This window comes from Cololabis saira, chromosome 14 (genome assembly GCF_033807715.1).
Source record: "Cololabis saira isolate AMF1-May2022 chromosome 14, fColSai1.1, whole genome shotgun sequence".
Lineage (NCBI taxonomy): Eukaryota > Metazoa > Chordata > Actinopteri > Beloniformes > Belonidae > Cololabis > Cololabis saira.
This window is the reverse complement of record NC_084600.1, coordinates 32,911,093-32,934,023: the sequence shown is the minus strand read 5'-3', so window position 1 is coordinate 32,934,023 and position 22,931 is coordinate 32,911,093. Positions and strand designations below refer to the sequence as shown.

At 42.1% G+C, this 22,931-nt stretch overlaps 1 protein-coding gene across 1 annotated transcript; it reads right to left on the bottom strand.

Moving 5' to 3' along the window:
- Nucleotides 1-1,739: 1,739 nt before the first annotated feature.
- Nucleotides 1,740-19,605, bottom strand: dacha (dachshund a). Its single transcript, XM_061739261.1, has 13 exons — nt 19,567-19,605; nt 18,187-18,265; nt 17,840-18,131; nt 14,112-14,221; nt 10,020-10,139; nt 8,277-8,425; nt 6,960-7,092; nt 6,583-6,627; nt 5,497-5,654; nt 4,231-4,378; nt 3,604-3,729; nt 3,389-3,475; nt 1,740-2,432 (listed from the first exon to the last, which is right to left on the bottom strand). The coding sequence occupies exons 1-13, from the start codon at nt 19,603-19,605 to the stop codon at nt 2,398-2,400; spliced, it is 1,521 nt and encodes a 506-aa protein (XP_061595245.1). The 3' UTR covers nt 1,740-2,397.
- Between the last annotated feature and the right edge of the window lie 3,326 nt (nt 19,606-22,931).

The window sequence follows — 22,931 nt, the reverse complement described above, 5'->3', positions numbered from 1 at the left end:
GAAGAAGGTAACGAGTATTTAATTACACTCCGAGTGTGTTTTTGCTGCTTTGAGGACACTAACGAGATGATACCGAGGCCTTGGAGCTCCGCCCTCCCGGCCATCCATCAGGAAGTTGATTGGGTTAAGCAAACATCAAAGACTGCTTCTGTCTTTAATGTTTTTATTTAAAACCGGGTTTGTTCAAAAATAACAAAAATTCCTTCAACAAGAAAACTCCAGTTTGATTAAAAGTGAATTTTAATGTGATGGATCATAATTAATAATTAAAGAAACAAGCAACGACAGAACTTTTAAACAGCAATTTAAATCAACTCAGGTGTGTTTTAAAGTTTACAGTCATGAGTAAACTTTTTTTTTTTTTTTCTTTTTAAGGATAAAACATTTGGGCTATAGTGCATTTTAGAGAACTATAACCTCAGACAAACAACAGATATAAAGATTCTAACCATTCCCTTATTTATTTAACCAAAAAAGACAAAAAAAATCATAAGCAACTTTAAGTACCTCTGAACTGCTTCCAGAGGATTTAAGAGGGGAAGATGCGGTCAGATTCTGCTGAGCATCATCATTGATCACCTCATTGGCAGCTGTGCAGACCAAAGCAGATGTTTTGGGTGTTTGTTGCTCTGGAAAGTTCAGGTGTCTGTTAGCACAACACTAAACAAGCTGACGGCTGTGGCAACATCAGCCATGAAGACATCTGGATCAGCGTTACTCTGCAGTGGGTTTCACTGTTGACATCACTGAAGGGTGGTCCCGTCTGTTGGTTAAACATCGGTACAGTAGTGGAGAAACAAAACCATCTGCCTTCATCTGTAGAAACTTAAATGAGAACTTTTAAAAATTTAAGAAACATTTAGGACTCAGATATGAACATAATCTTAGCATTTAGTCTGAGGCTGCGTGTGCTCAGTCCACACGCTGAGAAAAGACCAATCAAAACAGTTTGATTCATCAATTTCATGTTTCAAGTTAAACTGATGTTTTGATAGAATCTGATAGAATCAATACTTGAAAATATGAAAGTAACTGATTGAAGGAGCCAGTGAGAGGCCCGCACCAGTCACATGACCTGCATTAGCCACCTGGCCCAGGTCAGAGTCATAGGATCCACATCAGTCACATGCCATGGGTCAAAGATATATATAATAAAGGCTGGATTCTTTATGGCAGATATTGATTTAACACAAATAGCTTGTGTGGGTTTATTGCACCTATCTGTTTATTTTCATATGAAAGTCCATGGTTATCTGGTATCTTATAATCATTCATTAGTATGCAGTGTCATAACTACATCTCTGACGTTTATAACAAACCAAACCACTTGAAAATCGGTAAAACAAATCTAGAAAGTTATGGTTATTTAAAAATAAGGGTGTAACAATACACTAATCTCACGATACGGTACGATACACAATATTGAGGTCACGATAACGATACGATATTATAGCAGTATTTTTTTGTAACAACCTTGAATGAGGAACATATGACTGGAAAAAATGGTCTTTTATTTGAAAGACACAAAATACAAAACAATGCTGTGCATTTGCCCTATTGTTACAGTTTGTAATGCTTTATAACTGTTTAAGTTTTAAAGAGAAAGCCAGGCCAACCATTTTCCATAAACTGAACTAAAAGTAAATGTCAGGTTTGCATTATGCATCTTTAGTTTCATACAAGTACAAATATTTTCCCGGGATCGGGACCGCAAAAACGGTATTACTTTCTTCTGAGCGGAGTAAGATTTTGGTCCGCGGGTCGAGGGGCGGTCGGATGTGCGTTCCTAGTCAACACAATAGATTAATATTAATAACCCAATATTGCGATACAGTTTGTCACCTCCACGACACGTATTGTGACGTTTTTGTATCGCGAAATTTCGTGGCACGATATATTGTTACACCCCTATTTAAAAAGTTTGTGCACCACTAAAACAATGTCAGCAGTGATCGATCTGACTGACAAGTGCGGACGTTCGACTCCATTGGCCAGCGGCGCAGGTGAGTCATCTAGCCTTTATAATATATATCTTTGGTCAGAGTCATGATCCGCATCAGTCACATGACATGAGACCCTCCCCCGACCCCAATCACTCCTGACTGAACGTCAAGGGCTTCTGGTTCTCTCCACATTTCTCTAGGCAGAACCGCTTGAATAAAAAGGCTTCCAGTGAGTACAGGTCAAAGACACATCCATCAGGGTTCACGTGTGGCTCTGCCAGGTGTAGTTTCAGAAGAGGCCGGGGCCTGTAAGCTGATCAGGGAGAAATGTAAAATCTGAACAGAGGAGGAAGGAACAGACTGAGAACAGGTGCTGGTGGGAGTTTGAGTCCTTTGTGTTTGCTTGATCCTTCTATTCGTCTCCTCCTCATCCCTCCGTCCTTCAGATGAGTCCTCAGAAGAGAAGAGGTTTGATGAACGCTTGGTTTCCTTTGGACAACAATAGAAACAGTTACATTTTCTTTAATAATTTCACATTGTTGACGTACACAAAACTCACTGTATTTACACCAGACCGGGTTAATCCACTCTGAATGGACCAGAGGTGGTTTGTTCAGAAAGTCTGGTTCGTTTGGGGACGTGCAAACATGCTATCAGACTCTGATGCTGATCAAAGAAACAAACTGGTCCACCTGAAAGTGACTTGGTCGCCTTCAAGATAACCAAATGCAGGAAATGGACAACAATGTGGGGCATTGTGGGTAAACACAACCTAAACAAACGTGCAATTTCCAGGGGAAATGTTTCAATGTCAGATGTGGAGACAGGACGAGATAAAAGCTCTGATAGAAGAATGATCTGACAAAAAAATGATGACAATTACTGCAAACACAAGAAAAATGAAGTTTACAAACTAACTAGCGATGAATGAGAGCTGCATTAACATATAGATGAGAGGGTTCTCCTTCGTCTTTGTCTTGTCGCATCCTTCAGTAACGCTTGAGACAGCATCACCACAGACGAGGAGGAGACTACGTTATTCAGAGGGTTCGGTTTGTTTCACAAAGTTCAGTGTGAAAGCAAACCAGCTGAGTCCCCGATTTAACTAGTTATTCTAGTTAGAACTGAGTTCCAACTAGAACTGGGGACAGAGATCACATCTCACCAGTTCCAGCTTCATTACCTAGGCTTCTTTTTACGTTAATTATAATGTCATCTAATTCATTGCGGTAGTATGATATAAAATAAAAAGTTGTCCAATAAATAAATTAATAATATCCGTGCGTGCGTGCGTGCGTGCGTGCGTGCGTGCGTGCGTGCGTGCGTGCGTGCGTGCGTGCGTGCGTGCGTGCGTGTGTGTGTAAAAGCACCGTGGGGGGTTGTTGGACTAGAGAGGAACTACATAAGAACATAGTTGATGTTCTCGACTGCAGTGTCATCGTTACCGTGAGCTCCAGTGTTTTCCCGCTGATGGTTTTCTTGTTTCCTCTCAGGAGTCACTGCATCTGAAAACAAACATGCTTTTTTTACACCTGAAGAGTATTTAAAATAAGAGCCAATCACCTTCAGGTCTGCTGGACTGAAGATCTGGAAGGAACATGATGTAACTCGGAGACAAGGATAGCTGTTTAAGTGTGTTTTGTTAAATTGGTTTTCTGACCTGTGAAGGACTCAGACAGTTCAAGCGTTTGCTCCACCTCCTCTCTCCTCCTCGACTCGAAGTCCAGGGCCTCCTGCAGCCTCCTCTTAGCCCTCTTCTCCTTCTTCAGCCTCCTCTGCATCAACGCTGACAAATACAATCAGGACACAAATGGTTTCAGTCATGGTCCTGGATAAAGCTGCAGCCATGATTCTGGTGCAGCTGGGTCCTCCAGCAGAGCAATCCTACCTTTGACGATCAAGGGTCTTTCTAGGTTACTAAAAGGTCTACTATTTGGACAGATAGTGCCCCTCTGCAAACGATTACTGTTTGTTTGACTGTCTCTGCTGCTATTTGTTGTCACACTTTTGCCAAGTCAGCAACCTTAGCCACTAGATAACAGAGAAACCTCGGCTGTTAGATGACCAGGAAACCTCGTCTATTAGGCGACCCATAAAAATGTTGACTTATGGATCACAGAGGTCTAGATCTTCAGTCTGTTGTGGTCCTGGAGTGGCTCCAGCAGATTCTAGGAACTCTTCAATTCCTTGCATACTCAGAAACATCCAAGGTACTGGGTAGAACCTTGGAGCCTCCAGACCTGGAGGAAGATGACCAAGAGGAGTTTGAGTATCTGCAACATCTCACCTCGCGTCTGCAACTCGCTGCTCAGCTGTCTTTGAAGTGTCTGTCGGACATCTCGTTCTTGGTCCAACTCTAGTTTCAACTCAGCCCTCTCCAGCTGCTTCTGTTTGTTCTGGGAACGAGTGCAATCCATCGCTACCTTCAGGAGACTCTGAAGAACACCACAGAAAAATCACTCAGAACTGCATTATGGTATCTTCAGTCAAGACTTCAGCTTGCTGCCTCCTGTGCACCTCATGTAACTGATTTACCTGTAACCAGTACTCGAGTTGTAAAAAAAAAAATCAGGGGGGATGGTGGATTTTATCATATGGGGACAGATAATTTGTGCTGAATACAAATAATATAATATATTACAAATAATAGCAGTGACCAAAACACCTGCAGAAATACTGCAGGAATGACATAGCAGCAGTTAAATGCAGCCTTCTGTAAGCTTTAAATATCCACTGGGCTTACATCAAATACATCAAAACACAACAATAAAAAACAGTTTTCTGAACTTATCAATATGACTCTGTCCTTCACAGGATAAGTAACATGGATCACTGCAAAAACTCAAAATCTTAACAAGAATATTTGTCTTATTTCTAGTTAAAATGTCTCATTTTAGTAAAAGAAATTTCATTACACTTAAAACAAGACTTAGCACCCTCTTTAAATAATCATGTCTGCCTCACTCTGCTGCACCTCTCACTTTTGTATTTCTCTTGTATAATTTTTTTGTATTTTTTGTATAATTGTCTGTTAAAATTGTAAATAGGTTATACTTATTCCATTTTTATTCAGAACTGTCCTTCTCACTACCTCAAACTGCTACACCTTTAAAATGTTTATACTGTACATAGAAATACCACATTTGTTTATTGTTTATTTGTTTATTGTTTATTTTTATTACCAAAGAGCGAAATTACCGGAGTCAAATTCCTTGTTGGACAATGTTCGAACCTGGCCAATAAAGCTGATTCTGATTCTGATTCTGAAAATAAGTAGAAAAATCTGCCAGTGGAACAAGATTTTTTTTGCTTGTAATGAGAGTGAAAATTGTCAAATAAGTTATTTTTCTGGTGTTATTTTTCTGGTGATGACTAAATGTTGAAATAGCAATAAAACCACATTCATTGATGAAATGACATAAGGGATGGAAATGGGGGATGGCAGTTTTACAGGTGGATGATTTTGACCGTTTTTATTTCAGGGGGGATGCCATCCCCCCTCAACTCGAGTACTGCCTGTAACTAAATCATCTCAAGTAAGTAACGCCTTCACCTGTACGTTGGTCAGAAGTGTTTCCATGGACGACAGTCCCTCAGCCAGAAGCACCGGAGCGAACGTTGTATTTGTATTGTTGACCGAGGGTGATTGACACCTGCTAGGTAGCTTGTCATTGGTCAGTTTGAGGAGTGGGAGGGGCAAAATACAGTCATCTGGAGGTTGAAAAGGAAAATAAGACCCGTGGACACTTTTAAAATGTGATATTATTTCTATTCAGAAACAGCATTAATATTTTATAAAAATGTGCTTTTCTAAAACCTGCAGCTTATTTAGGTAATTCCCTTTTTCATGTCAAATATGAACTTTTAACATATGTAGGAAACTGTAGACCAGGGGCGGTGAACCCTGATCCTGGAGGGCCACAGGCCTGCATGTTTTAGACGTTTTCCTTGCTTCACCACACCTGAATCAACTGAACATATCATCATCAGCTAGCCATCAAGATCTGCACAAGTTTTTATGAAAAGGGTTTTTTAAGCTTTGACATCTTACTACAAAGCCACATGTTGGCAAGAACAGACTCCCCTCAACTACAGTTCATCTAAATTAGTAAACGGGCGGAATGAGAAAAATCTAGAAGCTGATGGGAACACGCCCACCATGTCTCAGTTACCTGCGTTATCTGATCAAATCTGCACGTTTGAAACCAGGACTAGTAGAACTAAAACCTGGACTAATTGAAAAAAGCCAGAACTAAAACCAGAACTAATAGAACTGAACCCAGGACTAGCAGATTTTAGGCATTTCCCTAGGAAATGCCCAAAATGTGAAACAATCTAAAGGAAACCTGTAATTCCTGGAGGAGACCAATAATATCAATAACCGTGCTTCATAAAGTGGTGCAGATGGGATCATGTTTCCAGTGTTTCCAGTGTTTCCAGTGCCTGCAGCTGTCATTAATTTTTTTTATATCAAGAATCTGATTTAACAAGAAGCTGAAGATGTCAGAAAAAAAACCGAAGAGGAGCGATGATGGAGACGACATCTCTTTTCATTTACATTAACAAAATATCTGAAGATCTGGGGTCTCTAAATGCCTCAAGATGTGTTCAAGTACCATCTCTTCACATAGACACACACCTTCATTGTTTTTATCCCTGTCGTCTGGCTCGGGTCTCTCACCATCTGTGGAGTGAAAAAATTAACTCTGAGTTTAGATTTAAAATTTTTGCAGCAACTCGTACGGTTACGTAATTCTCTGTTTATTCATTCTTGTTCAACTGGCACTGCGGGGACATTTGTCACATTGTGAGGACATTTGGCATTTTAGGCATTTTACAAAACAAACATCAAATCTGAAGGTGATGCACTTTCAACAGTATTCATCTGTTCAGATAATTAAACTTTAAAATGAAAAGACCCAACAATATTATTATAACAATCACTGTCCCCACGAAGTACTAACACAAGGAGATGTGTGTGTATTTGTCTGTTGGCATGTGTGTGTGTGTTCTGACCCAGTTCTTGTGTGTGTTCTGGAGCAGGTGATGAGGAGGAGGAGCATGAGGACTCTCTACAAGATGATTGGTTGGTTCGTTGCTGAGGGTGGAATCCACCTTCGCTGGGAGCGGGGTTTCTTGTGACGGAGTCCTGAGCTCCAAGAGTGGAGTTAGGATTAGCAGAACATTCAGCAATCCCCAACATAAATCATATGAAGACACTTCAGACAAAAAAAATTATTGAATGCAGCCCAATTTAGTAATTATCTGCTAAAGGTAATGTAAAGTAATTCAGTCCAAATATTTTTGAATTCAATTATATTCGTCTAAAGGTGGATTTCCATTTCACTTTTTTGCAAAATAAAATTGAAACTCTGAATCTGCAGTAAAGATACAAGATACCACTGGGGAGTTGGTGGATTAAGGTTAGGGTGTTTCCATTGAATGGTGTTTTCATGAGCATAACTCTTCTAGTTCTCAGTCGTATTTCTGTAACTCTCTGTATCTCCTCCTGCGAGACTTCTATTCAAAACAAAGAAGATCTCGAATTTTGAAGACGATTGACAGAAACCTCTTTAGTTTTTAACAAATTATTGTGATTGCCGCTACTGCTGTTTTAAACTAGCAGAGGATGTTCATTCACCTGATTATTCAGAGGTAAAGCCTTTATGTAATGCAGTAATGATTAAATAGTGATGAAGTACAACTATATCCTATTCATCCTTTGCTGCTATCCGAGCCTGCTTTTCAATAAAAAAGACAAGGTCCAGGATTCTAACTCTACGACTACGCTCCTCTTGCAGTTCGTAAGCTGTGCTAGTCTTTAAATTGGTGGTGGTGACGTATGACGCAAGAAGGCGGAGAGCAGCGACACTGTCATTGACAAATTGTAGGGGCAAAAACCTAAATATGAGTTTTCCATTAGCTCATTCATTCCTATTTGTTTGCCCCATGAGAAGGCTTTAACAGGTGTCAGACTCCCAGCTGTCCTTTAAACAATCCAAAAGAGCGTGTTGATTTATGCTTATTTATTGCAAAATAACAAAGTTCAAAGAAAAGGTGACATAGAGTCCTTGAGTTCTATCAGCAAATATCAGAGGCCATTCCCCTGCTCATCCTGCAGCCGCAGTCAATGACAGTGTCGCTGCTCTCCGCCTTCTTGCGTCATACGTCACCACCACCAATTTAAAGACTAGCGCCAGCCTCCCCACCTGAGGAGGGAGGAAGGCGCACACTTAATATTTTACTATTAAACAACACAAATTGTAAATAAACTTAAATGCGGCTCCTACAGCTAGCATTGATGCTCCTAACATTAGTGCTGCTAGAGGTCACCTTGGTCTCTTCTGTCTGTGGCGTGGCGGCCATGTTGGCCAAGCTTCTCAGTTGACTCATCTGGTCCATTGCCATGGCAACGCTGGCGGGGGGCAGGCCCACAGGAAGAAGTGGGTGTGACATTACCATAAAAGGAAGATCAGACAAACCTGCAGAAGCAGAGACAGAGACGGCATTGCTGATGCTGCGCTACAAAACAGTTAGAAATCAATGATCAATTATATTATTATCAGTGACAAGCTGTGATTCACAGTTGGCCAACAGCGAGCTGTGGTGCTGCAGAGCGCGGAGGGCGAGGGAACCGGCCTGGGGGGCAACAGCCAAAGAAGGAGCAGCCAGGAGGCACTGCTCCTCATTCCAGGTTCCTTCACTGCCTACCGAGGAGACGAGAAGATGAGGAGAGGAGGGAACAGGGAGAGGGTGTGAGGAGTTTCTGTTGTTCTAGGTCAGTGGTTCCCAACCTTTTTTCCATGGAGCCCCCCCTACTTGTGTCTAAGACCAGCCAGGCCCCCCGACCCGTACGTACTAGCACCAAAATAGTCTTTTAATTGATAAAATGAACATTAATTATGTTTTTCTGATACATTTCTCTTTGTTTTACTCTGTATACATATGACTTTGTTTTTCTCCAATGTCACCAATGTATAAAATACGCACAAAAGGACATAAAAGGACGTAAAAATATTTCTGAAAAATGTATTTTTTAATATGAGACCAACATTTTTTTACATTTTTCCTTTAACAACCTGTCGGAGTAGATTAAATGTTGAGTAATGATATAATAATAAGGAATTAAATCATTTCCTGTGTTTGTCACCAGTGTATAAAAAACACAAAAAATATTCAAGACATTCATAAATTATTCCTAACAATGTCTTATGAATGACTCATTCGCAAATATAATTTTTACAACTGCATAGGGCTGTTCGATTTTGCCCAAAAATAAAATCTCGATTTTTTTCTCTCAAAATCCGATTTTCGATTACGATTACGATTATTTTGTGAATTGACAAAAGGCAAAGAAATGATTTCAAATATGCTGTTTTTTTATTGAACATTTGCCCCATTGGGCTTTAAGTGCAAACTTTGCTCTTATTAAACCAAAAATGAATGAATAAAGTGCAAAACTCTGTAAAATAAGTTGAAAAAAAGTTTTATCTCTGGAAAAAAAAAATCAGCAAATCAGCACTTGCAAACATACAGTAAGTTATATTTCCAATTAAATAAAACAAGACATTTTCTAATTAAACTAAACTGGGTCTTTGCATGCTAAATAATAATCAACCCATGAAGGAGGTAGAGGTGTGTAATGTCAGTCATTACATTTGCTATTCACATTTGCAAGTTTTTTGCAAGGAACACGAGCCGGTCTACCGCATCTGGCTTGAGGGATGCCCGGTGGCATGTTACAACGCCCCCTCCTACACTAAAGAGCCTCTCCGATGGGGCACTTGTCGCAGGTATTGAGAGGTATTTCCATCAATCAATCATTAATATGTGTGCAGACAAGGTTAAAAAAAAAAAAAAAAAAAAAAAAGTGAAAAATCGATTTTACGATTTTCACGTTTTAACATCGTTCTAATTACATAATCGCGATTACGATTTAAAATCGATTAATCGAACAGCCCTACAACTGCATAATTTCAAAGCAGACAAATTTTCGCGCCCCCCCAGAGATCTCTGGCGCCCCCCCAGGGGGGGCCCGGACCCCAGGTTGAGAACCACTGATCTAGGTAATCAAACCTGCATCATCGTTCTCCGTCTCCGACTGCTGCTGAGTGTTGCTGCTGCCATGGAAATGCATCCTCATCCTCATTTTCTGCAGCTTCAGAGCCTCAGCCATGGCCACTGCCGCTGTCAGACCTGCAGACAGGACGACACATGGTCACCGGCCCACCAGAGTCTGCGTGTGTCCACAGGGGGGGCCACGTCAGCAGAAATCCAATCTGGAACAGGCTTTGGCCACAGATCAGGGCTATGTGGTTACACTTAAATAACCAGGTATTTATCAGTGAGCCAGTTTAATTCTTTTGGACATTTTTGTCCTTGAGGTTGGAGGAGTGGGGGTGGGTCTGGAGATAATGTTTCTAGGGACTTAATAACTGATCAATAATTAATCAGAGTATATCCAGTGCTGTCTCTCGGCCACCGCTCTGTCCCTGAAGCCATTTGGCCTCGTTAACTAGCATCTCTAATTAACTCGGATGGTATTAATGAGGGTCCGCTGCTAACGAGGGGGGCGGTCCTGCCTGTGGCTCGTTAACTGATGAATAAAACACAAGAAAAGTGTCTGTTCTCAGCTTCATCACCTGGTTTGATCTCACTTCATGAAACTGGGACACGGAATGTTGCTCTGAGTTTCAAACCAGTTTCTGACCAGTAAAACAAAACAATCACGGCTAATTCCAGCCTAGTAGCCTAGCGTGAACTAGCATTATATGTCCAAATAGTGCTGTCCGGATCCAGGCTTTTGGTTCGGTTTCTCTACCAACCACTATTACCATATTAAAATGTTTAACTTTACAGCAGAAATAAACATATTTACAGTCTGCTAAAACAACTGTTTGTGTAGTTAGACTTATGTACCTGGGGAATCTTTTATGCTCCTCGTAAGGTAAATCTAACTACAACTTAATGCATAATTAGGGGTTTGGTTTTCTGATTGACGCCAAGCTTAGCCAATGGCTTGTTTGCAGAGGTGTCAAGTAACAAAGTACAAATACTTTGTTACCTTACTTAAGTAGAAATGTTGGTTATCTATACTTCACTGGAGTAATTATTTTTCAGACGACTTTTTACTTTTACTCCTTACATTTTCACGCAATTATCTGTACTTTTTACTCCTTACATTTTAAAAACAGCCTTGTTACTCTATTTCATTTCGGCCTTTAAAAAAAAAAACTATCCAGTTAAATTGCTCCATCCGGATAGAGTGAATTTGGTTGTGGTTGTTTCAGATGTTCTTGTCCAGTTTTGTTCTTACATCCGTTCCCTCAGATTCCTGCAACTAAACTTGGATGTACATTCCAATAAAGGTTAGGATAAATGATAACATGTCTCTGAAGTTTGACTTTTTGCACCATTACAATACTTATAGGCAACTAGTCATCATATCTTCTGCTCTCTGAAACACATGTTAATGCTCAATAGTACACATATATGGTTCTTTAATATATTTGCATTATACTAAGATGCATTCATTTTCAATGGCTTTTGTCCTTAATGGCTTTTTTCCCCCTTACATTACTTTTACTTTTATACTTTAAGTAGTTTTGAAACCAGTACTTTTATACTTTTACTTGAGTAAAACACTTGAGTTGATACTTCAACTTCTACAGGAGTATTTTTAAACTCGAGTATCTATACTTCTACCTGAGTAATGAATGTGAATACTTTTGACACCTCTGCTTGTTTGTGGCCAATGCCCCCCCCCCAGCATAGGTAGCCAGAACCAAGAAGACTGGTAGTTGGATGGAACACACCCCTGTATGCTCATTCACCATGAGCTAGCCACTTTATCTTAGCTTTGCTTATCCTAACACATTAATGCCGATCATATCTGACAACACATCCTTATTTTAGACGGTGCTAATGAAACAACACCTGCATGGAGGACTGTTGGAGCTTCATCCAGGATCTGTTGGACCTGCTGCAGCCATTTGTTCATTCCACAACCACAAACCTGCCAGTTTAATGACACTTCACCTGCCAGCTCAGACGCTAGGGTGGGTTCAGTGCTAGGGCCAATCTTGTTCATTTTATACATGCAGCTCTTGGGAAGTATAATCCAGAATCAAATGCATACATTTTCATTTATTTTTTGGGATCCGTCCCCCAAACAGGACAGGTACAGACTGCAATGGATAGTAAGGTCTGCACAGAAATAGATATAATCAGAGATAAAGTCTGCCATATCAAATTCCTGGTATGTTTACACAGACCGGGATAATAAAGTTGATTCTGATTATGGAACATTGATGAAGCAGTGATGGACCATTGAAGGAGCATTTCAGTCTTCTAGATACAAATGTGAGGACATCTGTGTGACAGACAGATGGGACTTTTAAACCTCCTCCAGCAGCTCTGATCTAAACTATAATTAGAAACATTAATTGGCAGACATCAAGATGATTGACAGATGAGAGTCTGACCTGAAGCGTTTTTCTGTGTGTGTGTGTGTGTGTGTGTGTGTGTGTGTGTGTGTGTGTGTGTGTGTGTGTGTGTGTGTGTGTGTGTGTGTGTGTGTGTGTGTGTGTGTGTGTGTGTGTGTGTGTGTGTGTGTGTGTGTGTGTGTGTGTGTGTGTGTGTGTGTGTGTGTGTGAGAGAGAGAGATTAAACTGATCTCATGAGTGTAACCACATTCTTCCTGAGGCTGCACACTGACAGACACTCCCACACTGTTCCTGTGTGTTCTTCAACAACATCAATGCTTTCAGGTTTGTCGTGATGTGGTGAGAAGAGAAAATAACTTTGAATTAAAAAAAACATGGGGTGGAGCTTGGTAGGATGCATCTTTCTGCTTTTTGGTGTTTTTTGACATCTGACAGTGTGACAAGTTATCATCTAAGATGTGATTTTGCCTAAAAATAAAATCTCGATTTTTTTCTCTCAAAATCCGATTTTCGATTACGATTATTTTGTGAATTGACAAAAGGCAAAGAAATGATTTCAAATATGCTGTTTTTTTATTGAACATTTGCCCCATTGGGCTTTAAGTGCAAACTTTGCTCTTATTAAACCAAAAATGAATGAATAAAGTGCAAAACTCTGTAAAATAAGTTGAAAAAAAGTTTAAAAAAAATATAATAAAATATAAAGTTTTATCTCTGGAAAAAAAAATCAGCAAATCAGCACTTGCAAACATACAGTAAGTTATATTTCCAATTAAATAAAACAAGACATTTTCTAATTAAACTAAACTGGGTCTTTGCATGCTAAATAATAATGCAACCCATGAAGGAGGTAGAGGTGTGTAATGTCAGTCATTACATTTGCTATTCACATTTGCAAGTTTTTTGCAAGGAACACGAGTCTACCGCATCTGGCTTGAGGGATGCCCGGTGGCATGTTACAACGCCCCCTCCTACACTAAAGAGCCTCTCCGATGGGGCACTTGTCGCAGGTATTGAGAGGTATTTCCATCAATCATTAATATGTGTGCAAAATCGATTTTACGATTTTCACGTTTTAACATCGTTCTAATTACATAATCGCGATTACGATTTAAAATCGATTAATCGAACAGCCCTAGATCGGACAACATCTTCCTCTCATCCAGGTTCATGTCACGGTGGCAGCAGTCTAATCAGACAGGCCCAGGCTTTCTTCACTCCTCTAGATGTTCCAGGAGGACGATGGGGTCTTTCCAGACCAGCAGAGAAAGAGAGAATCTCTGCAGTGTGCAGAAGAAATTAACCCTGGACTACATGAACTAATCATAACGAGACATTTGGGTCCCACCTGGGTGTTCCTGTCAACAACAAACTGGATTGGACAAGACAACCACACGGTTTTATTTTTCTCACTGGTTCTTATTTCCCTGCTATATTTTTCATCCTGTCCTACCCTTTGGAGTGCAGGACCTTCTATGACACTAGGGTTGCATCATTAGCTGTGTTTCCACTAGTGGGGGTTGAGTACTCTGGCTGACAATAACGTAGAGAAAACTTGAAGTGACCTCCTCGGATTTTTAGAAATGTCTACAGTTTAGAAATGTAGTTTCTACTTATTTTTCCTTGTTTTATCTTTTGTTACAGTAAGAAGTTGGATTATTTGTTACACATGTATTTATGGACGCATAAAGGCTCTCCTTGTCTTTGTGCTTGTTTTACTCACCTGTCTGAGGAAGTAGGGCAGGGCTAAGCAGACTGTGTGGGAGAAGCCTGGAGCCATCGGTCAGGTTGGTCACCCCCAGCGTTCTCTTAGGAGGACGACCTGGACGAGAGCTGGAGACAGAATCAGAGTTACAAACACAGCAGGATGATGACCACCTCAACGACCAGGAGGATTTTCAGCTCAAAGACTTCAAACAGCTCTGAGATCAGCTTTAACGTTGCCTCCATGAATGAATCTGTTTAATCTCTCTCTCTCTGTCCTGAAGGCCTTCCATCATCATTGTCAATCATCCCCGACGATGAGACGCTCGTATTTTATCGCAAAGTGAAAAGGCAAAACAACACAGAAAACTCAGAGTTTATAACCAGACACACGACAATCAGCAAAAATCTTTGGACATAATCTCTTAAAATACAGATCTAATAAATTTATTTAAGTCAAAGGCAGCAGAGTAAATATCCAGCCATCCATCCGGCCATCATTCACTCCTCTATCCATCCATCCATCCATCCATCCATCCATCCATCCAACCATCATCCACCCCTCTATCTATCTGCCCATAATCCATCTTTCCATCCATCAACCTACAGTACCATTCCTTTATCATCTATCCATTCCTCCATCCATCCATCTTTCCATCATCCATTGACCCATCCATCATCTATCCCTCCATCCAGCTATCCATAATCCGTCCATCTATCACTGGGGTGGGCACTTGGTCCTCCAGGGCCGTGTCCTGGGTGTTTTAGATGTTTCCCTGCTTCAACACATCTGATTCCAATTAAAGGCCGTTATCAATACGTCATCAAGGGCTACAAAAGTCTGATAATGACACAGAAATATCTACCAATGTGTTCTTTTTTATATCGTTTTATGCTGCCTGCCGTTTGCAAACAGCAACAAAAAATGTGAATTACCACCACCTATTGATCGGCTGTGGTATTTTTCAATCAAAGGTTCTTCTCATTTTCAACTCTGCTTAGAGTAATCATATTTTTCCTGCAAAACTTTTCTCACATTTTGACTTTTTTCTCGAAATTTTGACTTTTTTCTCGACATTTTGAGTTTTTTCGTCAACATTTTGACTTTTTTCTTGAAATTTACTTTTTTCTTGAAATTTTGACTTTTTTCTCGAAATTTTGACTTTTTTCTCGACATTTTGAGTTTTTTCTTCAACATTTTGAGTTTTTTCCTCAACATTTTGAGTTTTTTCCTCAACATTTTAACTTTTTTCTCGAAATCTTGAGTTTTTACTCAACATTTTGACTTTTTTCTCGACATTTTGACTTTTTTCCTCGACATTTTGACTTTTTTTCGAAATTTTGACTTTTTTCTCGAAATTTTGACTTTTTTCTCGACATTTTGAGTTTTTTCCTCAACATTTTAACTTTTTTCTCGAAATTTTGACTTTTTTTTCAACATTTTGAGTTTTTTCCTCAACATTTTGACTTTTTTCTCGAAATTTTGACTTTTTTCTCTTTACCAGCAGAAACCCTAATCCAACAGCAATTTATTTCCAGCTGGTTCTATATGAAACCTGGTTCTATCTGGACTCTCGCTGTAACTGGACTCTGTATCTAAGTGGAGCCTGGCTTTAGCTGGACCCTGGTTCAGACTGGACTCTGTTTCTAACTGGACCCTAGTTTTAACTGGGGGGCACAGAGGTCAACTTTGATTGACGGCTCTGAGACTAAACTCCGTTCGCCAGTAAATTAAATTCCTCTGAACCACTCATGTGTCAATGTGTGTGTTTGGATCCTACATTTAATTAAACTGGGACAAGATGTCTTTTATCTCACAGATGCACACACACTCTGAACCCAGTTTGACCCAGCCAGAACCAGTCAGACCAGTCCTGCTCCAACTGAAAACCTGAACCCATCAACGAACCTATGACTGAAACTGAGAGGAGTTTGTGTGTGCAGTTTCACATTTATGTCAGGACAGCTGTCAATCACAGATCATGAGTTCATGTTCAGACTGTGTTCAGGATGTGTGACGGATGAAGGTCAAACACACACTTCTGTCAATCATGTAGACATGTGTGTGTCTGATTTACCGACCGTCTCCAGGTGAACATTCACACTGATCCAAGAAGGTGAAATATTCCAGACAGTCAGAAAGGATTCAGGGATTCCATATCGGTCCGGGACGTGCGTGCATCGGCCCAGGTCCTCCGAGCAACGGCCCGGGACCAATAACGTGTCTCCAACGTCGCTGCTCAGACTGTTTTATTCAGTTATTCTGAATAAACTCTAATGTACAACAACATGCTTTTATGGGTCCTCAAGGTGCTTTCACAATGTACGCACGCGCAGCATCACTGGTCACACGCACGCACGCACGCACGCACACACACACGCACAGACACACACACACACACACTCCTCCAGCTCAAGTTTTAATGAATAACGGGATTAAAGATGATTAACACAAATTTGATGTTAATTTTAAAGCTGGGATTTTCATTTCACATCTGTCACACATTAAACGAACACACATAATGTTGACACACACACACACACACACACACACACACACACACACACACACACACACACACACACACACACACACACACACACACACACACACACACACACACACACACACACACAGAGGCAAACCAAATATCAGTTTCCCCTCTCTGGCCTCCCTCCTGCAATATGTTTTCATTTATTTATTTGTGTATTTAAAGCCATAATATTCAATAATATCAATCGTTTTCTTTAGTCCATAATATGGAAAAAGGTTATTCAAACGTATTTTCAAATGAAAGAATAAAATAAGAGATTACTGTAAATAGGGCTGAAGATGTTTTCAGTTATTATTCACATTGAAGATGACCGATTATGTTATTTTGTTCAAATCAATTCATTAAACAGATAAAATCCTATTTTTTCTGTGTGTTTTAGATATTAAACAGTTTTAGATGTTAAACTCAGATTTGACTGTTTTGTTCATGAAATAATTCGTTTTAATTCTGAATTGATCACTTCAGAGGTTTTAGCTCTTTTATCAACAGTGAACAGCTTATTATTATCAACAGATTATCATTTTTTTGCATTTGCAGTTTGTTTCTGAAGCACTGACAAGATCATTTAAAAAAAGGAACTTGGTTGGTTTAAAACAAATTAAAAGAATCTTCAGGCATGAATATAGATTTATCTTGTTAATTTAAATTTTCATAGATAACATTTATTTGTTTATGGATTATTTTGTGTACTGTATTTTAATTTAATTTAATTTAATTTAATTTTTATTTATTCCGATACTGGAAATATGCAAACAAAAGAAATAAACAAGTAAAATGACAACACAATCAAAAGCAGGAAGAAGAAAATCTTATTATACCTGCCCCTCCCTCAAAACAAAATTGAACAATAATAACAGATGGTCTGCACAATTACTTAGTTAATATCACAAGGAAAGAAAAACAAAAAAATCAAAGATAGATTGTCTGTCTCCATACGCATATATTATAAATTCTGACTATTTCATCCATACATTGCTATTTTTTTCTCTTTAAATTTCTTTTAAAACTGAAATATGTTTATACAGACCTTTAAATCATAATGTAATGAATTCCATAACTAACTCATAATTCGAGCCTGTTTTTAGGTCTTTTGACGTTTTTTCCCTGCTTTGTCTTTAATCCTAAACCTCTCCCTGAGTCCCTGATCACGGTGCTCCCGCCGCCGTGCCTGAGCGCGGGTCCCGGGGCTCACCTGGCGGTGGCGCAGTCCTCGTACAGCGTGTGGAAGTCGGCCCTGCGGATGAGTTTGCAGCGGTTCACCCCGGGCTGGATGGCCCCGAGGCCGCGCAGCGCCCGCACCTGCTCCACCGTGCACACGGCGGGCCGGATGTCCAGCCGCTTCAGCTTGGTGTAGACGGTGTGCAGCCCGCCCACCAGGTGCTTCAGGAACAGCTCGAACACCTGCGGGAGGCAGATCAGCTCCGCGCCGTCCACCGTGAACGACGCCACGCTGGCGCCCTGCACGTCCACCAGCCGGCAGTCCGCGTGCCCGCCGGGCAGCGGGGGCGCGCCTCTGCCGGGCGGGTGAGGATGAGGGTGAGGATGAGGGTGAGGATGAGGAGGGTGAGGGTGAGGAGTGATGGGAGGGTCGAAGTGGAAGAGCGGGTCGGTGTGCGGGCTGGATGTTCGGGGTGAGGAGCCCGCCATGTCAGAGCAGAAACTACGGAGGAAGAAGAGACAGAGGAGGAGAAAGAGGGATGAGGTCCTCTTGTTTCTGCTTATCACTTTCAGCTACTCTCCTTTTCTTTTTCTACCCCCTCTCTCTCTCCCTCTCTCTCTCTCTTGCGGACAGGCTTTCCATTGGATGAAGGAGCTACTGGGGGCGGGGCTTCACACACTTCAAAGAGTTCATAAATGTGCAGCTTTTTTTTTTAATTCTCTTTTTATTTAGAACAGCAGGATTCCATCTTACACGTTTTTACATTCAATCTTTAACTTAAATGATTTTGTCCCTACTGTCCTCCAGGTGTTTTTTATGAACAGTGATCAGAAACAATAACAGAAAAAAAAAAAAAAAAAAAACCCAGAACCAGGGAGCGCACCCATGTTAACAACCATTACATCTATGGGGGTATTATTGTTCCAATATTATTTGTGTGTGCGTATCTCAATCTGTGTGTGTATAATAAGATTTGTGTGTATTCACATTTGTCTGTATTCACATTTGTGTGTGCGTAAAAAGATTCGTGTGTCTGTATTCACATTTATGTGTGCGTAAAAATCAGCCATGGAGCTCTTGATTGGCTGTCTTTGTACACATGGATTTTGACACACTTCTGCCGTGGCAAATCTGTAAATGGATCCGTGTGTAAAACGATTTGTCCGTAACGTTTCCTTTGCAAATAATATTGGAACAATAATACCCCCATATACATCACATTAAAAATAGTTCACATGAAATCAGATGTGATTGGTTTCACATACTCAGTCCATTTGGACCAGATCCTATAAAAGTTTTCTTTCTCAACCTTGAGATGGAGACATGTTATGCAGATCTTCTCCATAACATGTAGATCTCGTAGATGATCCCAATCCAGTCGTCGATAGTGGGGGGTTCTACTTTTAACCATTTCCTTGTAACACATTTCTTACTGGTTGACAACAAATGTGCAGCTTTTTAACTTTCTGATGCATTAATGTGTTTGAGGAAGAAAACAGGCCACAGGCACCTGCGTGAAGCTGGCCCCCCACCCCAGGCAAAACTCAGTGAAAATATTCTCAATCGTTTGTGCTGCGTTAGTGCTGGTTTGTGCAGAAAGACATTTCGTTTGTGCTGCTTTAGTTTTTAAGATATCACGTTATATTTCAAAGGTCATTCTAAGTGGACGTCACGCAGCCCCCCGACTTTGTTGATGTCTACAAGTAATTGAATGAATATATATCCCCATTCATTCAATTACTTCAATCACCCCGCTTCACCGTAGACATCAACAAAGTCGGGGGGCTGCTTGACGTCATCGTGTCATAATAAACCGGTTATATCTTCAAAACTAAAGTAGCACAAACGATAGGCCTATTTTTTCTCTGCACAAACCAGCACTAACGCAATACAAACAAACCATACCATTTTTGTTAATTTTGGACAAAGTGAGGGGGCTGCATGAACTTAGAATGACCTTTGAAATAGAACGTGATATCTTAAAAACTAAAGCAGCACAAACAAAATTTCTTTCTGCACAAACCAGCACTAACGCAGCCCGAATGATTGAGAATATTTTCACTGGGGGGGCATTGCTGCCTTGGTCCTCCGTCGCTGGGCGGGGGCCAAGTGCCCCTGCGGATGTGGGGACTCCGTGACCCTTGGGGTGTCCGCCGGGGTGGCCTCGGGGGGGGGGGGGGGGGGGGGGGCCGGGTCCGGGGATCGGGCCTCCCCTGACCGGGGGGTGCATGGGCGGGCGCGGCGGCGGGGTGGCGCCATTCCCAGGTATCTATGTCTTATGTTGTCAGTATGAATGGGAGGATGTTGGACCGTTTCCCCCTCCGTCTGGGGGCTCCGGCGGCTCCGGGGGCGCCCGTGGAGGTACGGTGGGGCCCTGGCCCGGCTCGGGGGGCCGGCCCCCGTCTACTGGATGGCCGGTGGGGGGACGCGGGTGTCTTATCAGGGCCGGCTTTGCTGGTCCTGCCTCCTGGCTTCGGCCTCCGCTCCCCCTCTTGCCCCCCCTACACGATTCATACGCACATAGGCGAAAGGCGGGGGGTCCGGGTCGTGGGGGGCACTGTCCCGCGTGGCCCGGCACTCCCCGCCTCACGGTTTTAACAGCAAACTAGACACTGCACATTCAACACTTTATAAATACACTTGACAAGGACACGTAGTTCGGGAGGGGGGGGGGTCGGTGTCAATCGATACTTGGCCCTCCCTCCTCCCTGTTTTTATGGCATTAATCACATGCACTCAACACAAGGGGCGGGAGGGGGTCCCACATCACCCGCGTTCCCTCACCGGCCTGGGCCTGGGACAGGTGGGTCGGGTTACCCGGGCCTGGCGGGGCCCGCCGTGCAGCCTGGGGTGCCTTCTGGCGGTGCTGGACCCCCCCGGGGAGGGGGAAACGGTGCGTGATTGTATGTCTGTGTCGGTGAGAATAAGGTATGGAAGGGTCCTGCCATGGAGGATTTGAGCCTCCATTGGCAGGACATCAAAAACTTAATAATTTATCAATATTATATTATACAAAGATGGTTATTATTATTATTATTATTAGTATTTTTATTAGTATTATTATTATTATTATTATGTATAGTATATTATATTATTATTAGTATAGGTATAGCCCCCTGCCGGGTGGGGGTCGTTGGCCTGAAGGGTGAGGGCCTCCTGGCCGCGTGTCCGGCCCGGACCGGGTGGCCGGGGATTGCCTGGGTCGCGGTCCGCCGCCGCGGGATCCCTGGCTGCTTCTTTCCGCGCCGTGGGGGCCCCGCCCGCGGGCCCCCTCGGCCGCCGCCGGGTGGGGGGGGGGGCCTCGCAGGCGGTGGGTTGCCTCCCTCCTACTTCTCCCCTCTGTGGGGTTGCCGGTGGCCTGGGTTCCGGGCTCTTCCTTGTCGGCCTCTGGTCTCACGGGTGGCGGGGTTGCTCCCCCCCCTCCCCCACTATAGATACACTTCAGGTGGAGCTTTGTTTGGTTTATTACACACACACACACACACACACACACACACACACACACACACACACACACACACACACACACACACACACACACACACACACACACACACACACATACACACATACACACATATAGTCATTTAGTCACATGCATACACACACACACACACACACACACACACACACACACACACACACACACACACACACACACACACACACACACGCATGATCATATACATACACACACACACACATAGACATACACACTGGCTTGTTCACCTGCATGCTGGCTCTCTAGTTTTTGGGTTTAGGTAGCGGTAGCGATAGCTTAGCTCAGACTGCGATCAGATCTCAAGATTTAGGTCGATTGCTGTTCGTGTTTTGGTTGGCTCCGTGCCGGTTTCGTGCTTTGTTTGTGGTTTTTTGTTGCAGATTTCCAGTGCTTGACGTGTGTCTCCGTGTGTTCCTGCTTCCTGGATTGGCAGTGGATGTCGTCACCCCCCCCCCCCACCCCCCCCCCACCCCCCCCCCCCCCCCCCAAAAAAAAAAAAAAAAAAAAAAACACTGGGTTTGTATGTGTATATTTATGTATGTGTACGCATATGTGTGCGTATATATATGTATATATTACATATAGTAATAATGCACATATATACACTTTTGGTTTCTACCGTCATGGTATCAATCAATAATATGTGTGCAGACAAGGTAAAAAAAAAAAAAAAAAAAAAAAAAGAGAATATTTTCACTGAGTTTTGCGTGGGGTTCACGCAGGTGCCACACGCTGGAATTATAGAAAGATCTCGAAATTTAAAGAGACAAAAGAGAATCTAGACAGATCTGCAGAGGGAAACCAATTTGCAATCCGACACTGACAGTGTCAGTGTCAGTCTGACACAAATGCTGACATCCCCCCCTGATCCAGATATTGATCCTGTGCCTGATCCAGATCTAGATCCTAATCCTTGTTCAGATCCTGATCCAGATCTATAGATCCTGATTCACGTCCAGATCCAGAACCTTATCCACATCTTGATGCAAAGTTATCATTTTAACTGTAGCAACACAGCACTTAAGTGGGTGTGTTTCATGTCAGGCTTTTTGTTCCTGCCAGTGTGTCCATTTATATCAACCAGTAAGACGGAGGTACTTCTTGCTATGATGCCTGACAGCTCTGCAAAAGGGGATAAAAAACCAGACTCACTGAAAAACAGCTGATAAATGACACATGACAGCTGTTAGATAACTGAAGACTGCAGCGACAGCTGAAGGAAAACTAAAACATCTTCTTTAATAATGTGCCAGATAAAAAGAAAATATATAAGTAATGAGTAGAGGAATGGCAGGTCTGGATCCAGAACCTAGTGGTCAGTAGGGAAACGTGTCTAAATTCAGACCCTAGTGGTCGGTAGGGGGACTGTAGGTCTGGATCCAGACTCAACTCAGCCCTGATAGAACCTCGCTAGAATGGTTACAGAAAAATGTATCGGCTTGGTGCGGCTCTACCCGTCTCAGCCCGAGTGCAAAAGCGCAAAACGGGGCCGTGGCGGGTAGAACCGAGGTGAAGCGAGACTAGTGCAAAAGGGCCATAGAGTACCCGAAGCTCCGGATCCAGACCATAGTGCTCAGTGGAGGAACTATTACTTTTCTTCACTTCTTGGACCGAGTCTGACTC